The sequence below is a fragment of the Copadichromis virginalis genome, linkage group LG22 (assembly GCF_057382275.1).
Source record: "Copadichromis virginalis isolate Kocher_CV1m ecotype Utaka linkage group LG22, C_Virginalis_male_GT1.1, whole genome shotgun sequence".
Taxonomy (NCBI): domain Eukaryota; kingdom Metazoa; phylum Chordata; class Actinopteri; order Cichliformes; family Cichlidae; genus Copadichromis; species Copadichromis virginalis.
Window position 1 is genome coordinate 5926959 of NC_140638.1, and position 17488 is coordinate 5944446.

The 17488-nt window shown below is 38.2% G+C and overlaps 3 protein-coding genes and 1 non-coding gene across 4 annotated transcripts; 2 read left to right on the top strand and 2 right to left on the bottom strand.

Annotated features, from left to right (window-relative positions):
- Positions 1 to 1662: 1662 nt before the first annotated feature.
- psmb12 (proteasome 20S subunit beta 12) lies at positions 1663 to 5937 on the bottom strand. Its single transcript, XM_085446702.1, has 6 exons — positions 5823 to 5937; positions 5325 to 5395; positions 3996 to 4127; positions 3323 to 3452; positions 3077 to 3221; positions 1663 to 2103 (listed from the first exon to the last, which is right to left on the bottom strand). Exons 1-6 carry the CDS (start codon positions 5868 to 5870, stop codon positions 1976 to 1978), a joined length of 654 nt encoding a protein of 217 aa, XP_085302828.1. The 5' UTR covers positions 5871 to 5937; the 3' UTR covers positions 1663 to 1975.
- Positions 5106 to 5179, bottom strand: trnat-agu (transfer RNA threonine (anticodon AGU)). The gene has a single exon. It is a non-coding gene; the product is annotated as a tRNA-Thr (tRNA).
- Positions 5938 to 5965: 28 nt separating the features above from the next.
- psmb13a (proteasome 20S subunit beta 13a) lies at positions 5966 to 9162 on the top strand. Its single transcript, XM_085446698.1, has 8 exons — positions 5966 to 6027; positions 6325 to 6412; positions 6957 to 7054; positions 7485 to 7625; positions 7741 to 7856; positions 8071 to 8129; positions 8440 to 8591; positions 8930 to 9162. Exons 1-8 carry the CDS (start codon positions 5966 to 5968, stop codon positions 9039 to 9041), a joined length of 828 nt encoding a protein of 275 aa, XP_085302824.1. The 3' UTR covers positions 9042 to 9162.
- A 429-nt stretch (positions 9163 to 9591) lies between these two features.
- On the top strand, positions 9592 to 16445 carry psmb8a (proteasome 20S subunit beta 8A). Its single transcript, XM_085446699.1, has 6 exons — positions 9592 to 9886; positions 10147 to 10288; positions 11943 to 12054; positions 12572 to 12701; positions 15778 to 15982; positions 16129 to 16445. The coding sequence occupies exons 1-6, from the start codon at positions 9737 to 9739 to the stop codon at positions 16215 to 16217; spliced, it is 828 nt and encodes a 275-aa protein (XP_085302825.1). The 5' UTR covers positions 9592 to 9736; the 3' UTR covers positions 16218 to 16445.
- Positions 16446 to 17488: the final 1043 nt, after the last annotated feature.

Genomic DNA, 17488 nt, shown 5'->3' on the forward strand with positions numbered 1-17488 from the left:
CAGTTAAAAGTCAGATCAGTTCTTCCCCTTGAATCAGTGATCACATCAGTCTCCACAGAAGACAGTGCAGAATGAATCTCCACGTTCACTACCTCCACACGAAGGAGTTACTAATCACGCTCATCCAACTCATGAGTGTGAGAACATCTTATTTTGCTAATTAGCTAATTAACTATAATAAACATAGTCCAGGGTTCTTGTTTGAAACCATAGGAGATTCCTTCTCAGTTTGCTGTCTTCTGTCATCTTCTTATGATTATGACAAAATCTGCATTTCTTTAATGATGAAATCAACAGTATCAGGTTGTAGTTCAAGTCTGTACCCTGTCAACTGGCCCGAGTTTCTCACCCAGGTCTGTTGTCCAAGTTTAAACTGATTTTTACAACAAATCTTTTTTATATATTCTCACACATATGTTTTTCTTCCTGCCCACTGGACATTAACTATCCTAAATTCATTGAAAATGTTTGACCTGTCATCTTCCCGTGCCTTCTCTTTGTTATAAAGTAACAATGCTTATCTGGCTGCTTTCCAGCCAGCATAAATAGCCAACATCTTTCCTCCTTAGATCACAAAGTTTTAGATAATTGCAGGTCAATTACCAAACTCATGTTTAAAATCTCAGAGAAAGTTGTTGCTCATTGGCTCCTTCAGCTCACTGAAGGAAACAACATCTTTGATAAATTCCAATCAGTTTACAGACAAAACAACAGCACTGAAACAGTTTTATGGAAAATTACTGTTATTCTAACGCGTTCAGATGAGGGTGAACATTAGATTTTAGACCTGCTCAACTATCAGCAGCCTTTGATAATGTTGCTGATGCTACTTTTATCAACAGATAATTTATCAAACAGATCATTTAGAAATCATATAAATCGATGTATATTGTATGTTGAGTCCCCCAGGGGGTCAATCCCTGGACCTGTTCTGTTTATTTGTTACCCCTAGGTTTCTGGTTTTGATAGAGTCTCCTACCATTGCTATTCAGATGACACACAGTTGCACTTTTCTGTTAAGGCCCAGACAGTTTCTCTAAGGAGGTTGGTCAGTACACTGGTCCCTCACCAGTAACATCAAATCATCACAAACATCTCGATTTTGAATTTCATATACGCTCAAGGCTCATTCAGACTTATTTTCCTCACCTCAGAAATATTTTAAAAATCAAACTTTTGCTGTAATTCAATCATCTTGGACTTTTAAACACACTTTAATTTTCTTCTGCCTTTCTTCTTCTACCACAGTTCACTTTTCACATGCATCTCTCAGTCCTCCGTACCTCATGTCAAACTGCAATCCTTCAGACTATTCTGTGATTTGTTTTAAATGACTGATGAAAACACATTTTTATAGGTTTTCTTTTCCTTAATCTTTTCTCCTTTATTTGGGGCAATAGTTTACATCTTTTTGTGTGTATGCTGGAATAAATGTGTGAACCTCTGGCTGATTAAGTGGCTTTTTATGTGTATGTTTGAGCATGTCTAATTCAATGTGTGGCTTTAACTCAAACTGTGAAGCACTGTAACTCTGTTTTAAAAAGGACTATACAAATAAAGTTATTATTAATCCTATTATCACTTAAAAATACACAGTTACAATATTTAAAGAGCATCACAACAGCAACAATTGCAAGAAAAGACAAAAAGAAATGATTATGGAAATGGAAATATTTTATTCTTTTCTTTTGACATAAAAGGTCACATAAAAGGGTGGAAAGTTGATTTCGGTATAAGTATCTCTGAATCTGCTTGCAATTTTGTAATAAAGATTAAACAGTTGTTTTTCCAACTGTGCTTCTAGATTTTCACGTCTTCACTGAGTAGAAAATAACTTGTTTTTCAGGTGTCTGACTTCAGTTGAGTGTTTAACTTGTTACATCCTAAACAGACAAAACAGGTAATACAAGTCCAGCTTCCAAATAACCGCTCTTTGATTTCATTGGTAGTTTCATGGTAGGAGGAACGAAGGCGGTCACTCATCGTGGAACTTGGGTAGCTTGTCACCAGGTACAACCACATGCTCCACCCCCTTTTCTGTTACCACCACCAGGTGAGCGACACCCCCGCTGACGTTGTCTCTGCCCATGGCCAGGGCAAGAGCTGTGAGCAGGGAGAGAGAAGGATGAAACAAAAACAGGGCAGGAGAGAAGAAGAAAGGCAGGAATAAAAATATTAGTTGAGTTGAACAGTAAGAGGTCATCAGTTTCCAGCATATATACAACTTCTAACATTAACAACTGTGTCACCAACAAACACAAAGTTTGATTTTTATATAACATCGAAACACCAGTGAAAGCCTCCCACTGAGAACCAGCTGATTTTTGTTTATTTTTTTTACAATAACGTGAGTTTATATATAAGATTTATATATGTATATTAGATGTTTTTTGCGTTACAGACCCTCCAACTTCACAGGAGTGGGTTGAATTTTTGTGCCTTTAAAATAAAAACTATTTGATAACTACAGGAGCAACCAAATCAGTTTTACACCCAAATTTGAATTTCAGTCTCATGTTATATATCATAGTTTATATAGAAAAACTTTAATGCCAATTTAATGCTTGTGATAAAGAGTAACAGAAAGAAGTACTGATACTCTGGATGTTTGATCTGTTTCCTCATAATTAAATACAGAAACCTTGAAAAGTAGTTTTTGCATAAAATATAAAGACTACATATGACATATAAAGTTATATGTAAAGTCTCCTTTGCAACTGCATTTTGACACAAAGCTTATGATTCAGTCTACTGTGTGTGGCATGTAGTAAGTCCTTTGCACATTTAGAGCAGAAAACACCTGATGAGTACCAGTTTATTCATAATTTAGGATCATTTCTTTCATTTCTTTCATTTTCATTTCTTTTAAGCTCTTGCTTAAGAGTGTAAGATGTGGTTCAAAGCTCTAAAATATTTTTCAATTATGTTAAATTCATCACAATCCCAGCAAACATTTTCCGAGCACAATCCTTATTTTCTCCTGTACTGTGATTCATATATTTCCTCTTCATGCAATCAACAATTTCCCTGCAAAACATTTTAACATCTTGATGTGAACATGGTGAAAAAACGGTACCGTTAGTGGCAAACTGCAGGCATTCCTCTTTCGTCATGTTGGGTTTGTATTTAGCGTCAATGTAGCCATAGATATAAGTGCTGCCTGAGCCGGCGATGGTAACAAGCTGGTTAATCAACATCCCGCCAAGAGCCACAACGTACACCTGGAAAGAGATGGAGAAGATCATAGTGCAGCAGCTCGCTCAGTTTACAGTCATCATCAGCTCTTCTGAGATGTCTGACAGTTTTCACAGAGATCTGCTACCTGTGGTCCATTCTTATTGTCCCAGCCTGCTGTCATGAAGCCGGCCTGCAGCTCCTCCCTGTTTTTGTAGCACAAGTCCTTCAACACAGATGCTGCTGCCATCACCCGTGGAGGGCTCTCCATCTGGACACTGCAGAAGAGTGAGAACAAGCAGACACAGCTAAATGTTATTTCAATATGATTGAATGTAGTATTTACAATAATGTGATGTTCAGAAAAATATTTGAATAATTCAAGAACATTTTCCAGCAAAATATAAAGAAATGTGGGCTCAATATCAATCACCAGGTATAGTTAGCTCAATGGAGCCCTCTCATAAATTAAACTGTTCCCAAAGCATGCTGGGAAATGAGCCTAAAAACAGCGTCTATTACACTGAGGAAATCCATTATTGTAGTTTTTTTCTCTTCTTCAAATAAAGAAATACTTTCCAATTCAGGTCTAACTGAAGCCACTGCAGTGCTTACACGAACAACTCTGGACCAACTGGGGACAAGAACAACTTTGGTCATGCCTGTAGACGCTGACTGGTACAAACATTTGTGTTTGCACCAGTCCACTACAAGTCTGAAGTTTGGCAAGGTGGATTCATTATCTTATTATTGTGATCTCACAAACCTCATGGGACTTGAACTGTTGAGCAAAGTAATTTAAACCTGTGCTGTGCGCATACCTGTGGAAGGACAGGTGGAACTTTGCAGCCTTGGTGACGGCCTGAGCATCTGCAAGTGAACCAGCTATGCAGCAGAAGATCCGGTCGTGAACCTGAATCACCTTGTTGATGGCCTTAGACGATACATACTCCCTGAGGAGAAAGTTGGAATGAACAGTGGTTGAGTGTTTGACATAGACACGACACACATAGTTGCAGCATGGAGATGTGTAATCTGTGGCTGTAGCAGATGGTGTGGACATCAAAGTATGTAAATGTGATAACTCAACAACGAGGTGATGTAGGATTTTCACATTTATATCACAGGTGCACCTATTCCAGTGCTGAGGGGCACTGCTGCCAGCATTTTTTATACCGTACTACTTGGGTTTATAAGAAACACTTTCAGTAAAAAAACATTAAACCTGTAGTTCAGTAAAGTAATTGAGTAAAAATACTTGCTTACATGTATACTAAGCATATTCATGGTCTTATCCAATGAGTTTGGCACTGTAGGTTTAACAGTCCATTGGCACTGACAGGGGGTCAACCCATTTCAGGGGGTGCTGGTGCTGTGCCATGACTACCTTAGACATACCCCTGCCCTGCACCTGTTTCACATCCATCTAGGACCAAGACACGTACATTCTGTCTTTAAAGGTGGACAACGCTCAATGCACAACGCTCCACGCTTATTTATAGTGACCTCCAGACTTTTCCACGCATACAAACTCTGCCTGCCTACTGTCAGCAAGCATGTGGTCTTGAAAATAACAATAAAAATAACAATAACTACTTGTCCAAGCTGTCCATCCCTTTGATGACAAAATCTACATCTAAAAGCACCCAAACAGACCCTCAGGAAAGTATAAAGTGGCCTAAGCCTGGGACCCAGTGTATGTGATTATTTTTTCACTTGTCAGTAAAATTACACAAAAACTACAAAACCAGATTTGATTAAACTTTATACAAATAAAATTTTGGTGCAGATGTGTTTATACTGGAAAATAAGGTAATAGCTTCGGTGGCGATGAAACAGATGAAAACAAAAGTACTAAATTGTATCAATTGAATTAAATTTTATTTATATAGCACCAAATCACAACAAAAGTCACCTCAAGCCACTTAGGAAGGCACTGCTGGGATTTGAACCCAGGATCTCCCGTTTACTAGACAGGCGCTTTGACCAGCTAAGCCACAACACCTCTTGCACAGACCACTCCTGCAGATTAAATTTCAATTAAACAGTTTTATTCTTTCCCACATTTACCACAACAGGGAGTGAATGAGCGTCCCTGCAGTGTGATTCTATTTTAATTTACAGTTAAACTGCATAAATAAACCCCTTACTCTCCCACTGAAGCTCTGGAGTCTGAACCAATCACAACCCCGCCATCAAAAACGGCCGCCAGGATGGTGGTCTGAGGGAGGAGAGGAGAAAAATAGTTTTTAAACAAATATGACTAAATTATCATTGAGATACACCGCATCATAACAACATTTTTTCCCTGTTCATTCATGAAGACTGAGCAACGCTATGAATTCTGGGATTTGAAGTTGAGAAAAGGATGAGGCTGTGAAAATGAAAGTATAGCTGACAGTTTTCTGCATTAAAAAACTCTAAAAGCAAACGAGCTCATAGTTTAGAAGTTAACATTTACTGATAACATTATTAGTTAGATAACCAGGTGATGTGGTTTCAGTTAGTTTTAGCTTCTTGTTCAGGTAAACGCATCACCTGTTCAAACACGACATCGGCTAGAGTTCAAACCTCCTGTTTTACACACGATGACTTCAGTGTTTCATCTTTAGATAAAAACACTCGTTACCTGGTGCAGGTTTACTTACCCCAGTGCTGACTCCTTTGACTCGTGAGTCCGTGCAGTGTTTCTCCATTTTAACCCCAAAATCGAAAGAGAGGAAGAGCTGACGCTCAGAACAGCGACCTCAGGCGCTCCGAGACGCGCAGAGGAGCCGCACTCACCTCCACAATGGCGCTAGCAAATGTCTTCGAAACTCCCGCACCTGGCTTTAACTTCGACAACGCAGGAAGGTAAGAGCTTCTTTTAATGTTCTCAGAGCTGCAGACTGAATCAGTGACGACAGAAATCAAATGAAACCGTCGGTAAGACTGAACTTACATCGAGATCAAAAACGAAACTAACGTTTCCTGATTTTATATCAGATTAATCGCAGAGACAAAGACCTTTGTTCACGGTTATTACAAGTATATTTTCGAAATGTAGCTATTGAAAAGTTGCTTTACCCCAGCCCAGCACAAACACACGCACCACATACTCAGCACCCCTGACCCCTCCTCTCTCTCTCCTCTTCATCTTCCTCCGTATAGAAACGCTGCATTAAAGGGTCTCTTTGATGGAGGAAAAACTCCCAAACCTATGAAAACAGGCACCACCATCGCAGGAGTGGTGTTCAAGGTGAGTATAACTGTGGGACACTGCGCTGACAAAAACACGAATAAACAAAAACATTAACTTTGTGTGTTTTAGTCCAAATACAAAAACCACTGTTTCTAAAAGGATAACAAACTAACTCATTCCCATGGCTGCCTTTGTTTTGTATTTATTCTACTAGAGAAACTTAAACACTAAACTACAAAAGGTTTTATTTTTCTTAATTCAAAGGCTCTTATCTGGCATGGTGCTGTGAGCAGAGATTCTCCAAAGCATTACACTCAAAGCCTGCCTAACCCTAACCCACAATAGCATGTAATGAATGACATATGAATGAATGAAAAATAAATGCAGTAGACAAACAATATCCCAGCATTTGCTAAATATTTACCTTGGATTTAATTATTTCTTGCTTTAGAAATTTGCATTTCAGTCTGTTTTTGCCTAAAAGCAAAGCTGTTTGAATGCTGCTCTACAAGAATATTCCTATGAACATTTACTTTATGGAGCTGTTAACATAATGATTGTCAGGCGCATGCATATGATTCAAGTGACTGTGTTTCTACAGGATGGGGTGGTGCTGGGAGCAGATACCAGAGCTACATCTGGTGAAGTGGTGGCCGACAAAATGTGCGCTAAAATCCATTACATCTCTCCAAATATATAGTAAGTTTCATTAGCAGAGAAATGCCTCCTGACTCTCTCACAGTTATTTTCATCCAGTTGTTTCAGGTAAACTGCTGTCATTTATTCTTTGAACAGCTCATTTTACCATTAACTGACACTTATACTTTAAACTTATACTTAAGCAATTTAATACATTGTTACATGTGGAGAGAAAAGAATGACATAGCATCCTCTGTTCATATAAAACATTCAAACGAAGCAGCTGTAGTAGGTTACAATAGCTTCATGCTACTGATGATATTCTGGGATATTATGGCTGCTGTGGGAGAAGAACAGAGTCCTCCCATTGTTTCTCTAGTCATTGTTTGGTTTTTCACTCTCTCTCATTATCTCTAGCTTGCTAATTCATCCTTTATGTTTAGTTTTTCATCTGTTAACTCATCTGTTCTCTGTCTCTGTGTGTCTGTAGTTGTTGTGGAGCAGGTACAGCAGCAGATACAGAGAAGACCACAGACCTTCTGTCGTCCAACCTCACCATCTACTCTCTGAACAGTGGGAGGAACCCTCGTGTCGTCATGGCCATTAACATACTGCAGGACATGCTTTACAGGTGAGTGTTGCACACACTCAGGTGTGCTTTTAGAACGTGTTGGTGAGTTTACCATTAATGAAGATTTTTAAATTAGTAATAGAAGTTTGTGTTAATCATATATGTTTGGTCTCAGGTACCACGGTCAAATTGGGGCCAATCTTATCCTCGGGGGAGTGGATTGTACTGGGAACCACCTGTACACTGTGGGGCCATATGGGAGTGTAAATAAGGTGCCTTACCTTTCAATGGGTATGTGATATAACTGCATTCAGTAACAGTATTAGTCTTTTTATTGGGATAGTGGATTAGTGTTTCTATAATCCTTTTGTCTCTGGCTGTTCAGTCCAGCATATAAGAGCTACATAAAAATGTCAGCAATGGGTTGTTGTTACTAATATAAATGACATCATACAGGTATTTGATTCACTCTGTGTTTAGCTGAGTTTGCTTTGTGTTCATGCAGGATCTGGAGATCTGGCTGCTCTTGGGATTTTAGAGGACGGGTTCAAACCTGACTTAGAGGTAAACCAGAAATAAAAAACACGCACACAAAAAAGTGGTTTAAATACTGTGAAATGACAGCTGCTCATTTAAACTTGATCAAAGAATTATTTCAATTCATTTTTGTGGATCTTTAACTGCAGTGTGACAGGATACTGTACTTGTATAATAAAACAGTTCATCCCTGTCCTTTGTGTCTTTCACAACTATTAGAAAATGCATGCAGCCATCTGGAAGTTGTTGCAGCTGGATTTTAAAGCTCACAGTTGACTCTTTTTCTCTTTTATGTTCCGTTTGCTTTTTTCTTCATGCAATTTCTGTCCTCTCTCAGCTGGAGCCGGCGAAGGAGCTGGTGCGAGCTGCTATTCAAGCAGGCATCATGAACGACCTCGGCTCAGGCAACAACATCGACATCTGTGTCATCACCAAACAAGGAGTGGACTACATCAGACCGTACCGGGAGTCCCAGTTCAAAGACAAGAGGTGCGTATGTATCAGTATGACTTAGTTCATCATCTTAAAAAGGAGAAGAAACTTAAAAATTAACAATTTATCAGTTAAAAAAAAAAACTATAGTTTGACATGAGTATTTAACCATGACCGTCTACTCGTTTATGCTGTACATGCAGCACACGATGGCTGTTGTAAAAGCTGTAAAATTATTTTTCCAAGCTCCCAATATGTGATTAGAACAGCACATTGGTGTCCACTCTTATTATGCAGGAACATAAAGGGAAAGTGTGAATTTGGATTACATGTATTGTGCTTACAACAGTTTCCCTGTGTAGAAAATGTAAGATTATCTTTCTTTTTCCTCCCAGGAAAACAAAATACAAATATCCACCAGGAGCAACACCGATTCTGACAGAGAAAGTCGTCCCCTTAAAGCTGGAGGTTGTGCAGGAAACAGTGCAGAAGATGGAGACGGCCTGAATTTCAGCACAGAACCACAGGATCTAAACATAAATGATCAATGTGGCAAACATGTGACTGACACTGGTTATGGGTTTAACTGCTGATAAAAACTTAAAAAAATAAAATATATGATACACTATGATGCTTCCTGGTGTTTCTTTCTCTTATTATTTTTAAGTACACGGTGGTATTTGATCCTCCAAACAACAGACATGAACTAACAATAACAGTTATAATACGAAAGGAATGTTACATTTACTTCTACACAATTAATTAAACACATTAAATGCTGTATTTGATCAAATGCGTTAATGTCCCTGATCTGCGCTGTTTTCCCAAAAACCTGTCGGCTGCGCTTCCGCTTAGATACTGATTGTGTAAAAGAATAAAGCCTTCCTATTGGCTGAAATCTAAATTGATCGTTGAACTTCGATAGAATATTAAAATTCCAATTTTTAGGTTAATGGGACTTAGGATGGAAACATCAGAGCATTACTTCTTGCTCGAAGATGTTTTGTTTCATAAGAAAAAAAAAAAAAAAGCCTGCACCGATGAAGAGTTTAAAAAAAAACTTTCACTTTCGATTTCTTTGTCGCGTAAGCTACGAGGAAATCATTCGTACTGCGAATCAATCGACTTCGCCGTCGTTTGGTTGATTTTGAGGCCGTTGTGTTAAATACAAAGTTAAATTCCTCCCAACTTTAGGACACACGATGGCTATTTTTGATGTGAGCGGTTATAAAAAATATTGTGAACTGCGTGAACAGATCTTTCCAGCAGGACTGACGCATCTTGTAGACCGAACCAACCACTACAACTTTGGCACTAAAACCCAGGAGTTTGCTGTTCCTCCGGGTGTGGACGTGAGTATAATTCAACATTTCTCCCCCCTTTTTAAATCAGCTACAGAATCCAAACATTAAACTCGGTGGTAAAAAGCTTTACGCGTCTCTTCGCTTCTGGTGTTGTAAGCAGAGACCTTCACAATGTTAGGGTCTATAGATAAAGTTTGGAGTTATGATCTGTTTAATTTCATTTTTCATATGCTAGATATGGCCTCTTACTTTCTGTTTAGTATACTCACCATTAGAGACTATTAGTTCCCTTTTTGGTTTCATTACAGCCTTCAGGGTTTCTGAAGTCCTGCAACCATGACGGAGGCGTGTGCATTGAAATGAACCACGGTACCACCACCCTGGCCTTCAAATTCAAGCACGGAGTCATCGTGGCAGTGGACTCCAGAGCCTCAGCAGGAAACTACCTAGGTATGATGAATAACTGGTAGAGTCTGTCTGCAGTTTGCCAACCACACAAACATGTCTGAAAATGTGTGATTACATTTTTCATTTCTCATTTCTAATTCCATAAATGAAAAAAGCAAAAGTAAAGGTTAAGCAAACGGTGGAAATCATGTATCAAGAACCTAAAAAATAGTTAAGCATTCTTCCAAAGATATAATTGGCCTCATTCATAAGGTTAGTGTAATGATGAAATGTTTTTTCCAGGATGAAAGCAGTATTTAAATCCAGATTTTACTGATTTTGCTGATAGAGTTTGCTCCTAAACTATGGAGTGGCTGTAGCTCAGGTGGCAGAGCAGGTCAGCCACTAATCAGAAGATCGGTGGTTCGATCCCACGCTGCCTGCTGTCTGCATGCCAAATATCCTTGATACTAACCCCATGTTTGCCTACTGGTGGTGGTCAGAGGGCCCGGTGGCGCCAGTGTCCGGCAGCCTCGCCTCTGTTAGTGCGCCCCAGGGTGGCTGTGGCTACAATGTAGCTTGCCATCACCAGTGTGTGGATGTAAAGCGCTTTGGGGTCCTTAGGGACTAGTAAAGCACTATATAAATACAGGCCATTTACCTAATCCTACATTGTTGCATTAGGGCACAGTCTGTGGAGTTGTTGCTTTATATTCTGCTCTTGTCCAGAGCAAACATGCTGAATAAAACAAATAATAACATTTCGATACAGGCTATTAGAAGGGTCCACAAATGGATACCATGTTACTGAATCAACAAGTAAAGTATGTTAAGCTGTAGTTTGTCATTTAACTGGTCATAATACACAACTAATAATACCAATACTAATACCAACCATTTCAAACAAACCTTGGTAATTCAAAGAATTAGAGCTCTATAGTATTTATTGTGCACTCCCAGTTTATTAAACTAGCTTTACAAAAAATGCTTTTCCTCATAATGAATTGAACTATAACTACAAAGTACTGTGTCCATTTCTTTCCAAGCAAACAGAATCAGACAGGCTAACGTTGGTGATAATGTATTTGTAGTATCTGATTAACAGTATGTAAGTGGTGCATTAGTGGTTGGAGGGTTTACCATAGATACCAGAAGGAAATCAACTCCCTCACTCTGGACAGTTAACTGTATTCTCACATGGCTCAACATTGACATGCGGAGGAAGGGTTTACAGCTTCTTCAGTTAATTCTAAAAAAATGTTCAGAGCTGTAGTGCTTCTGTGAAAATGTTTCTACGGAGCAGAGAATGATTTTCTGGAGTGAAAAGTAACTGTATTTTGATACGTTACCAACCGGTGTTAGCAACTTGCCCCCATAGAGTGTACACACACAGACATAGAGTAATTAGTATTAAGAAACATACATAAAAAAATTGTGGAATTTCACTTAGCAAAACCTAAGCATTAAGTTTCTGGATGATCTGTATCAGAAAACAGTTTATACTACATACTACTCATTTTCTTCTCTGAGAGAAATGATGTTCACAAAAGCTTAATCTGTGCTCAGAGTTCGTTGGTGAAAAGAGAAACAAGTAATATTGTGCATGAATGACAACTTTAAATTCTGGCTTCAAACAACAGGAAAACATGCATTGCTTGTTTAGAGAATCTCAGTGCGCTCCTGTATCTGAATCAGTCCCTTTGTCATGTGTGTGCAGCATCAAAAGATGCCAACAAGGTGATAGAGATCAACTCTTACCTGCTGGGCACCATGTCCGGCAGTGCTGCAGACTGCCAGCACTGGGAGAGACTCCTGGCCAAAGAGTGCAGGTATGTCCAGTTTGAATATATCAAACCCCATATTTTAAACCTTCAAAAGACTAGAATATTTCTTACAGTTCCTGAATCTCCTGAATTTATTTTTCTGTTCTAAACTATTCTACCAGTCAGAATCAAGTTTACAGATTCTAATCAAGAGTATATTATTATATTTATATTTGTGTAGTCTTTAAATTTATGTCCAGCCTCCCCTGACACCTCACCCTGAACCCACTGATGAGCCACAAACCACACCCCACCACACACTTAAGGAAGTTACAAGGTTTTCCAAAGTGTTTGAAGTTTAAAAAAAGATTAATGTAAGTGTTCGTTTGACTAATGAGTGTTAAACAGTGTGTAAAATTTTCAAAAATGACAAAATGTCTAGAGAGAATGCTGCATAATACCCTGAAAGCTTCCAAAGGTAGTGCTACCCATCAGCAGAATGGATTAGGAAGGGCTACAGGCACAAGTCAGGCTTGATTTTTCTGATAGTGATTTGGTCCTGTGTTGTTATTCTTTCACTCAGGTTGTACAGGCTGAGAAACAATCATCGGATCTCTGTGGCTGCTGCATCTAAGCTGCTGTCCAACATGATGCTGGGTTACAGAGGAATGGGCCTCTCCATGGGAAGCATGATCTGTGGATGGGACAAGCAGGTAATATATGTGTGGGATGCAAGTAAGGCAGCAAGTTTAATGAGTAAAATATATTAGAAATGACTTGGACATCTGAGGAACTGAGGTAAAAATTTATCCTGTCTTGTTCATGTTGTCACGGTGGACAGTTATCAACAATGGCTGCTTGCTGATGAAACGGTTACTTAATTGAAATATATGTCACTTTAAAGTTAACCTGGATAAGGTTTAAAATAGGTGAAGTCAGGTTGCTGATTATATATCTGTACAGTGGTGTGTAATAGTGTTTACCCTTGTTACATGTTTGTCACAGTTACATGTTTTTGATTATCAAAAAAATTTAAATGTGAGACAAACATAATACAAAATGCAGTTTTTAAATGAAGGTGTTTATGATTAGGGGAAAAATCCAAACCTACATGGCCCTGTGTGAAAGAATGATTGTCCCCTAAGCCTAATAACTGGTTGGGCTACTCTTATCAGCAGCAACTGCAATCAAGCATTTGTGATTTGCATTTGCATTTTGAGCATGAACCGCCTTTTTAAGGTCATGCCACAGCATCTCAATCAGATATTCAGGTCAGGACTTTGACTAGACAACTCCAAAGTCTTCATTTTACTTTTCTTAAGTCATTCAAAGGTCGACTTGCTACCGAACCCAAGTGCGCTTCAGTGTGAGGTCGCAAACAGATAATCGGACATTCTCCTTCAGGATGTTTTGGTAGACAACAGAATTAATGGTTCTGTTTAGCACAGCAGGCCTTCCAGGTCCTGAGGCAGTAACAGCCCCAGACTATCACATGACCACCATGTTTTACTGTTGGTATGATGTTCCTTTTCTGAAATGCTGGGTTACTTTTATGCCAGATGTAACAAGACACACACCAAAAGTTAAACGTTTGTCTCCCAAAGGTTTTGGGGATCATAAAGATGTTTTCCTGCAAAACTGAGTTGAGCCTTTATGTTCTTTTTGCTCAGCAGTGGTCTTTGTCTTGGAATTTGGCTATGTAGGTAGGGCTGGGTATCGTCACTGATTTCTAGAATCGATTTGATTACGATTCGTAGGGTCCCGAATTGATTTGATCCATAATTCGATTCGATTTGAATCAGGGAAATTTTGCCTCAGAGAGTCAGGAATATTATAATTGTGAATACTTAGTACATATCCATATTTTTATATCTATAAAAAGAAAACTGACACTTGCAAGACTTTATCAAACGTGCAAACATCACAGCAGATGCCTTTGTGTCAAAGTAACTGAGGTAAAATACAGAAACACATGAAGGAGATTTTTCTGGCCTGGGATTTTTATAGCAGATAACCTTATAAATATTCTGCAGTAGAACAAAAAGGGAAGAAAACCATGAATCAACATATAAATATTACCTGATGCTGCTGAAGTGAAGTTACAGAGGTTTTTATTAGAGAAACAGCTAAGCATTTTGCAATTTTGCCTAATTTTATAAAGTTTGAAATTGTTTAGTATTGAACAGCATAAATTAGACTTTCTTCTCAGAAGTCAGTTAAACAAAAAAAAAACAAAACAGTGGCACTGCGCTGTAAACAATGGTAGGCTTGTGGGTAATAAGCAAGTGAATAATGCAGAAAACAGATTTTTAGATGGGAAACTGGTCATGAGAGAGAGAGAGAGAGAGCTGTACATGAAGTGTATTTTATCGTGAATCTAGCGCAAAAAAGACGTAAACACAAAGAGCAAACCCACAGACGCATCATAATCAGCAAGCTGTCAGCTTTCAGCCCCGACCGTGTCCGTGCCGTCAGGTGAGAAAGGCGACATCTCACTGATTCTGATCCGTCGGCGGGTCCACGCTTTGTGTTTACGTCTTTGTGCAGAATCCGTGTTCCTGCTCTCATTTACTGTTTTAGCTGTTTGGCGGTTGTTGAAATTTTGTGAGGTTTACTGCGAGATTCTGACATTTCGGGCAAAATAAATTTATATTTAAAAATCGATTCAGGATTTTAATGAATCGATATCATGTTATCCAAGCTAGAATTGATTTTAATCGATAAATGGATAATCAAAACCCACCCCTATATGTAGGCCATTTTTGTCTCTTTCTTATGGTGGAGTCATGAACACTGAACTTAACTTAATTTTGGTAGGCCGGTCACTCCTGGGAAGGTTCATCACCGTTCTGAGTTTCCTCCATTTATGGATAATGACTCTCACTGTGGTTTGCTGGAGTCCCGCAGCTTTACAAATGGCTTTATAACCATTTCCAGACTGAGAGATCTCAATTACTTTGCTTCTCATTTGGTCCTGAATATCTTTGGACTGCGGCATGATGTCTGGCTTTTGAGGATCTATTGGTCTACTCCACTTTGTCAGGCAGTTCTGTTTAAGTGATTTCATGATTCAGAACAGGAAGGGCAGTAATCTAGCCTGGGTGTGGCTGAAGAAACTGACCTCAGCTTTCCAAAGATGTGATGCGCGATACAGCAGAGTTAATGATTGTTATAACGAGGGTGAGGAATCGCTTTTTCACACAGGCCATGTAGGTCTGTTTTTTTTTTATCCCGCTTAATAAGAAATACCTTAATTTAGAAACTGTATTTTGTGTTTACTTGTGTTATCATTGTCTAATATTTCAATTTTCAGAATCAGAATCAATCAGAATCAGAATACTTTATTGATCCCTGGGGGAAATTATTTTTTGTTACAGTGCTCCATTATAACCAACATTAAGACAAGACAGACAATACGCTAACTAAGAATAGTACAATATATACATATATATACATACATACATAAGTCACTCATAAATAAATAGCTGGAAAAGAAACATGTGTAGTTTGTGTAATTTGTTTGATGAACTGAAAAATTTAAGTATGACAAACATACAAAAAAAGGAAATCAGGAGGTGGGCAAACATTTTTTCATGCCACTGTATGTCACAGGATGGAAATCCCCAAATGGAAAAATCTCTGAACAAATTAATTATGTTTTTTAATAAATCTTGGGCAGATGTCTAAATGCCAGAGAAATCATTCTTGCATCTTTTCTGGTCAGATCTGTAATTTTTGCCATTTTATTCTGAACCAAATGTTAGAAAAAAAACATTGTGTGTCCTGCAGGGTCCTGGTCTGTACTACGTGGATGATAATGGGACGCGTCTGTCTGGTCGTATGTTTTCTACCGGCTGTGGAAATAGTTACGCCTATGGTGTGGTGGACAGCGGCTATAGGGAAGACATGACAGTTGAGGAGGCGTATGAGCTCGGCCGCCGAGGCATTACACATGCTACACACAGAGATGCTTACTCTGGAGGGGTGGTCAACAGTGAGTACACTCAGTGTTTTTTTGTATGTTACATTTTCATACAATTTCTAAGTATTTGTTTATTAGTTGTATGTTAGTTGTTGTGTGTGTATATGTTTACTCATTGTTGTGTTTTGGGGATTTTGTGTGTTTGTTCGTGTGTCTAGTGTATCACATGAGGGAAGACGGCTGGATAAAGGTGTGTAAGGATGACGTGTCGGAGCTGATCCATCAGTACAGAAAAGGAATGTTCTGAGTTTCATCAATAAATCCAGATCAGCATGTTGAAAACTGTCCAAAACAACACTGATGTTTTTGGAAATGATCCACAAACCTCATTATAAACAGTTTTCACTGTGATGCATGTAGAGAAAATTCCAAGAAAATCAATTAGAATAAATTTATTGAAAATTTTGATTTTGTACTAAATGTTAAGATGTTTTCTTTATAAGATTGTACCTATTAAAATGACTCCAAATCAAGACTTGTGTAATAATTCCTGTTAACTATGTTGTGTTGCACTGTGTTATAAAGTATTAGGTACACAATTGAAAAAATTCCTTCCGACTCACATGTGTGTTAACAGGATTGGCATGTCTCTCAGAATAATAAGGTAAAGTAGTATAGAGACAAAATAATTATCTTCAGCTGTAGTTAAATATATATCTGGTATATATTACAATATACAAATAACAAGTAAAATGCAAATGCTTATTACTGAATTGGGAAAATAGTGCTAATAAAATTTTTATTATTTAAACAAACTATCTAGAGCTAGTTCGATTTCAATGTCAGTTTGATCAGAGAATCTTTCTGAGATCTACACATTTGTTTCAATAGAGCCCTGAAGACAGATTATATATTGCATATAGACAGTCACATTATTCTGAACAGGCTCTCAGAGTAGTGCTTCTAAGTTGAAGTTTGTTACTGCTCATTCCAGCAACATGATGAACTGCTGGAACTGAATGAATAATACCATGAGCTAAGTTTTCCCTTATTTAGAGTTTGTGTGAGGAAATGTCAAAGCCCAAAGGCATTGGGTCATATGATGTGCACTAGTTTTTAACGCTGTACTCAAAATGTGGATATCTTGGCAGATATAATAAAAAAGGTTCTGAAATGGAAACGGGTATGATTTCAAGATTTATGGTGAAATTATGGAATAGAATTTTGTTTATTATGAATAGTTTTCATGTGCCGGATTTGGCAGCAGCCTACACCTTATGGTATAACATACAAACATTTACCGTTTATTTTTTTAATGCATAATTTTCCTACTTTGAAATTGTTATTGGTCAGCTGGAGATTTTAACCTCTAACCTATTCAAGAATGACCCAGCTAGACTCGCAGTAGGATGAGGATGCACTTAATAATATCCACCTTTTTGTGCAGAAGTTTGCTTCTTTAGAACAAACAAATGTAAATATATTTGAAGAGACATTATTTGAAATGTAACATGTTCTAGTTTGTGAATAAAATCTATTTAACATGTGACCAAAACAACACCCAACCTTAGATGGTAT

Excerpts from the sequence above, each read along its gene's own strand:
- psmb8a (XM_085446699.1), top strand. The coding sequence starts at position 9,737 with ATGGCTATTTTTGATGTGAGCGGTTATAAAAAATATTGTGAACTGCGT. Across the intron at positions 10,289-11,942 it reads CTCAGCAGGAAACTACCTAG|CATCAAAAGATGCCAACAAG; the intron begins GTATGATGAATA and ends ATGTGTGTGCAG. Across the intron at positions 15,983-16,128 it reads CTCTGGAGGGGTGGTCAACA|TGTATCACATGAGGGAAGAC; the intron begins GTGAGTACACTC and ends TCGTGTGTCTAG.
- psmb12 (XM_085446702.1), bottom strand. The coding sequence starts at position 5,870 with ATGGAGAAACACTGCACGGACTCACGAGTCAAAGGAGTCAGCACTGGG. Across the intron at positions 5,396-5,822 it reads TCAAAGGAGTCAGCACTGGG|ACCACCATCCTGGCGGCCGT; the intron begins GTAAGTAAACCT and ends CTCCTCCCTCAG. Across the intron at positions 2,104-3,076 it reads CCTGCAGTTTGCCACTAACG|CTCTTGCCCTGGCCATGGGC; the intron begins GTACCGTTTTTT and ends CCCTGCTCACAG.
- psmb13a (XM_085446698.1), top strand. The coding sequence starts at position 5,966 with ATGGCGCTAGCAAATGTCTTCGAAACTCCCGCACCTGGCTTTAACTTC. Across the intron at positions 6,413-6,956 it reads TCGCAGGAGTGGTGTTCAAG|GATGGGGTGGTGCTGGGAGC; the intron begins GTGAGTATAACT and ends GTGTTTCTACAG. Across the intron at positions 7,055-7,484 it reads TACATCTCTCCAAATATATA|TTGTTGTGGAGCAGGTACAG; the intron begins GTAAGTTTCATT and ends GTGTGTCTGTAG.